Source organism: Haliaeetus albicilla, chromosome 8 (assembly GCF_947461875.1).
Source record: "Haliaeetus albicilla chromosome 8, bHalAlb1.1, whole genome shotgun sequence".
Classification (NCBI taxonomy): Eukaryota; Metazoa; Chordata; class Aves; order Accipitriformes; family Accipitridae; genus Haliaeetus; species Haliaeetus albicilla.
The window spans coordinates 18,684,324-18,688,713 of NC_091490.1; the positions used below are offsets into that span (position 1 = coordinate 18,684,324).

General features: G+C 64.9%; 1 protein-coding gene across 2 annotated transcripts; it reads right to left on the minus strand.

Moving 5' to 3' along the window:
- Nucleotides 1-347: 347 nt before the first annotated feature.
- Nucleotides 348-4,047, minus strand: BARHL2 (BarH like homeobox 2). Of its 2 annotated transcripts, XM_069789194.1 has the most exons (4): nucleotides 3,541-4,047; nucleotides 3,156-3,345; nucleotides 1,612-1,837; nucleotides 348-1,142 (listed from the first exon to the last, which is right to left on the minus strand). In XM_069789194.1, the coding sequence occupies exons 1-4, from the start codon at nucleotides 4,033-4,035 to the stop codon at nucleotides 830-832; spliced, it is 1,224 nt and encodes a 407-aa protein (XP_069645295.1). In that variant the 5' UTR covers nucleotides 4,036-4,047; the 3' UTR covers nucleotides 348-829. The 2 variants fall into 2 exon arrangements, with proteins under 2 accessions (XP_069645295.1, XP_069645294.1); XM_069789193.1 differs by having other exon boundaries at nucleotides 3,156-4,047.
- Between the last annotated feature and the right edge of the window lie 343 nt (nucleotides 4,048-4,390).

Here is a 4,390-nt window from a genome sequence, read left to right on the forward strand (position 1 = left end):
AAAAGAAAAAGTGGCATTTGCCTTTTCTACTCCGAATTTCTTGCATTCTCGTCACGGGGAAAATTAGCTACCTTGAATTTCCACGTTTGTTAAAAAAAGATAAAGTTTATTTCTTTTCGTTGTTGTTGGTTTTTTTCCCTGTAATTTTTCAGTCACAAAAAATCTATATTTTGTCATCTAAGCATTTATTTTACTGAATCCAAAAAGACATGAAAAGGGAGAGGGGAGAATCACGTTCGTTCGTTTTAAACTAACGTATAGAAGTGAATTTTTTTTTCCTTTTTTTGGACGACATATAATAAATATGATATAGCACTCAGCACTCGGTCTGTACAATTCTGTTCGCATTAGGGAGCATGCCACTTTTCAATAAGAAAAAAAAAAGGTCATGAGAAAAATCAGTGCAAAGTTCTCCGTTCCCCCGGTCTTCTCTGCCGGGCGGGGGTCGAGGCGCTCTCATTCCCTCCGTCCTCCGCAGCCGTTAGTCTCTCCGGCGGGCTCGGGCTCCCTTTCCCTCTCCTCCTCCTCCTCCTCCCCCTCCGTCCCTCTCTCTCTCCAAGCTCCAAGTCCTGCCTCGCAGGAGCCGAGGTCGGCGGGTCGCCCCGCGGCTCTGCCCGCCTTCCCCCGCGTGTGGTCGTTTCACTTACGGGCTCGGCTCTGGGTTCACGGTTCAAGAGTCCCTGCTCTGACTGATCGCCTCCCTCGGTGGCCGGTGGCTGCCTGCAGAAGCTCCTGCCCCTCGGCTTCCCCTCGCTTCCTCCTCTGCGGTGCTGGGGCTTGTTTGGGGACGGGGAGGGGAAGGGCTCGTTGCGGGGACCGCGGTGCCGCTTCACCGGGGGTGCGGGGTGCCGGGCATGGGGTTGGCCAGGGGATTGAGGGCCGGCTGCCCGCCGGGCCCCAGCCCGTGGATCAGCACCCGCGGCACCAGCGGCCGCTGGAGCTGGGGGTGCGGCGCGGGGGGAGTCCGGTACATGCTGCTGTACATGGCCGCGGCCGCCGCGGCCGCCGTCGTGCTGTCCATGCTGCCCAGCAGGCTGGGGTGGTAGAAATAGGGCGAGGGGAACATCCTCTGCAGGGCCGAGTAGTTCCCGGCCTCGGCCAGCAGCTCCAGGCCCACCGCCGTCTGCCGCTTCCACTTCGTCCTGCCGGGGGGAACAAGAGGCGGCTGCAGGGCGGGCGCCGCGACGGGGCACCCGGCCCGGCTCCGCGGGGCTCCGCGGGCGGCGAGCCCCCTCCCCTCCCCGGCACGGCCCCGCGCCACCGGCGCCCCGGCCCTGCGGGCCCGCGCACGGCGCGACCCCCCAGCCGGGCCCGGCTCCCCCCGGCCCCCCGACCCGCGCACGCGGCGGCTCCGGCCAAATTAACAACCACGGCGCACGGTTAGATCGCAGCGCGCTGACACTAATGGTTTGCGACAGAATTAGGGTGGCTGCAGCCGTATGTAATGAGACAGAAAATTACGGCAGCGGTGACAGGGGCCGGACCCCCCAGCCCGCCGCCGGGGAGGGCGCGGGGCAGCCGCCGGGCGCTCCCCGCCCGCCCCCCCAACCCCCACCCCCGCCGGCTCTCCGGGGAGCCCCCGGGCCGCCGCCCCGCCGGGAGCCACCTTACCTCCGGTTCTGGTACCAGGTTTTCACCTGCGTGTCGGTGAGGTTGAGGGCGGCGGCCAGGTCCATACGGTCCTGCACGCTCAGGTACTTCTGCCGCTCGAAGCTGCGCTCCAGCTGGTTGAGCTGGTGGTCGGAGAAGGCGGTCCGCGCCTTCCGCGGCTTCTTGGCCCGCACCGGCGGGCTGTCCCGGCTGCTGCTGATCTCCCGGTCGCCCTCCTCCTTTGTCCCTGCGAGCGAGCCGAGGCGCGGTGAGGGCCGGCGGGACACCGGCTCGCCGCCCGCCCCGCCGCGGTTACCGGGCCCCGCCGCCCCCTCCCCGGGGGCCCCTCCGGGGCATGGGGGGGACGGTCAGAGACGGCGGGGGGCGGCGGCGGCGAGCCCGTCCCGGGGACGGCGGGATTTCCACCCTCCGCTTGCCGGCTACAGGGCTTTCGTTATTTCCTCGCCCTCTCCCCCCCGGCCCGAAACCCCGGGAAATCGGTACGTCAATCCAGCTCCGCTCGGGCCCGGGTTTGTGGCGCTCCTTGATCTTCCCCGCAGGAAGAACAATAATCTCCCTAATTGACCCACTGGGGAGGTCGGTGCGCGCAAAAATGGCCAGACCAGACTGTACATCTGGTTTGGGCACTCTTATGCTAATGCTAAAAGAGCCAAATGAGCGGCACACCCGGGCGTCTCGCTGCTCTTCAGCCTGGCGAAAATACCTCAGTGGGGCAAAATTAGAAAAATGCGTCCCGTCGCCTCTCGGCTGAACGGGGCTGCCTGCGAGGGAGGGCAGCTCCGCCGGCACCGCAGGGAATATAGCCCCTCTCCCTGCCTCGCCTTTGCTCACTCTTCTCCTTCCTTCCCCTTCCTTTCCCCACGCACACGTCGCTATTTTAATTTACGAACCCCGCACGCCGGGGGCTTCCCCATCAGCACGAAATCCGTAATTAAAAAAAAAGAATAAAAGACGGAGAAATAACCTTCCTAGCCCGGCGCGGAGAAAACCCGGGTGTTTTGCAAAACGCACAAAGCCCTCCGACCTTCTGCTGCCTATCGCGGTGATTGGTTTGGGGGTTTTTTATTGCTTTATTTTTAATTAAAAGTTTTTTCGTTTACTTGGAATTGGCTGTCGGGGAAGTGGGATTTTTTCCCTTATTTTTATTTTAGATCGAATGAGCAAAAATGAAAAGGCTGAAGGCAGTAAGTGCAGCTGAGCCGCCGGTTCTTAGAAAGCCGGAGGATCATTTATGCGCATTTGCATTAAAAATAAATACATTCTGGTTTCCAGCGCGATCCCACCGCTCCGGCTATTTCCTTAAAACCAGGGAAGTTAAATAAAAAAGAGGAGGAAAGGCCGACAGAGAGGGCGGGAGAAGCCCTTTCATTTCCTACCGATCTTTTAAACCCGCGACAGCGAGGACCACCGACAAGCCCCGGCAGAGCGGAGCGCTCCTACCGCAGACTTCCCCCCGATTTTCGTTTCACCGCCGCGGCCGAGCGCCGCGGCCCCGGTTTTCACGGCGGCCGAGGCGGTGCGGGGCCGGGCCGGGCCGTACTCACCGTGGCATTTGATGTCGCCCTGCGTGTCGTCGCGCTTGTCGAGCTTGGCTTTGCCGTCCTCCTGCTCGAGTTTGGGCCTGAAGCTCTCCGGGGCCGCGCTGCCCTCCTGCTTGGGGGTGTGATGGGGAGAGGGGACGCTGGTACTGTAAGGTGCACACGCCGCCAGCGGTTTGCTGTCGCCCAAAATGTCCTTAATTAAAAAAGAAGAGGTGGAAGTCCTGGGGCCGGAGCTGGCCGAGCCCAGCTGGGGCGGCGGCGGCTGCGGGGGCGACGGCTGCAAACTCGGCGGCGGCGGCGGCGGGTGCGGGCCGAGGTGGAGGTGGTGCGGCGGCGGCGGGAGGCTCTCCGCCACCCCCAGGTGCGGCTCGGGGTGCTCCATGCTCACCGAGATGGGCGACGAGGGCGCCGTCCCCACCGTGTCGATCTCCGAGCAGGGGGACGGCGTGGCCTGGCTCCTAAAATCCGCCGGCCGGCCGTCGCCGTGGGGGCGAAAGTCTCCGTTCATGACTCCGGGGCTGCCGGTGCTGCCGCCCGACAGGATCGTGTCTATCCCGAAGCTGGACCCGCTCGGCCCCTCCATAGCGGACCGCTTAGCGCCGCGCCCGCATCCCCGCGGGCGGCCGCGAGGGTCGCGCCGGCGGTGGAGGGGAAGGGGGGAGGGGGTGGAGGGGGGGAAGCGGGTTACCCCAACCCGCGCACCGGCGGCGCGGGCGCCACTAACGCGGGGCCCCCGCCGAGCACCGCATCGCCGCCGGGCCGCCTCTCCGCTGCCCAACTTTGTTGCGGGAAGTTGCGGGCGCGGAGCGGGGCGGACACCGGCCACTGCGGCGCGCCCGCCCGTGCCCACCGAGCTCCTCTCGGCGGCGGCGACTCCCCCCATGACGTCACGGCCGCCGCGTCCCCCCCCGTCCCCCCCCGCCGTTTATTATAAACCCGGGCTTTTGCCGCCGCCGCTGCCCGCCCCCATTGGCGGAAGGCCGAGCGGGAGCTGACGCAGAGCGGCCCGCAGCCAATCGGCGGCGGCGGCGGCGGGGACGGGCGCGGGAAGGGGGGGGGCGCGCCTCCCCCCTTCCCGCGCCCGTCCCCGCCGCCGCCGCCCCGTCGGGCGCCGGTTCCCCATCCGCCGGATCGGATCCCCCGGAGAGCATCATCCGGTGTTCCCGGGACGGTTCCCTGGTTGAATGTCAGAGTAATGGGAAGTGCCAGTGACAAGACGTGGTATTAATCCTGATGAA

Coding starts and splice junctions, on each gene's coding strand:
- BARHL2 (XM_069789193.1), bottom strand. CDS start 4,035: ATGGGGGGAGTCGCCGCCGCCGAGAGGAGCTCGGTGGGCACGGGCGGG. Junction 1,838..3,155: donor GGGCGACATCAAATGCCACG/GTGAGTACGGCC, acceptor GCTCGCTCGCAG/GGACAAAGGAGGAGGGCGAC. Junction 1,143..1,611: donor ACCTGGTACCAGAACCGGAG/GTAAGGTGGCTC, acceptor TCCCCCCGGCAG/GACGAAGTGGAAGCGGCAGA.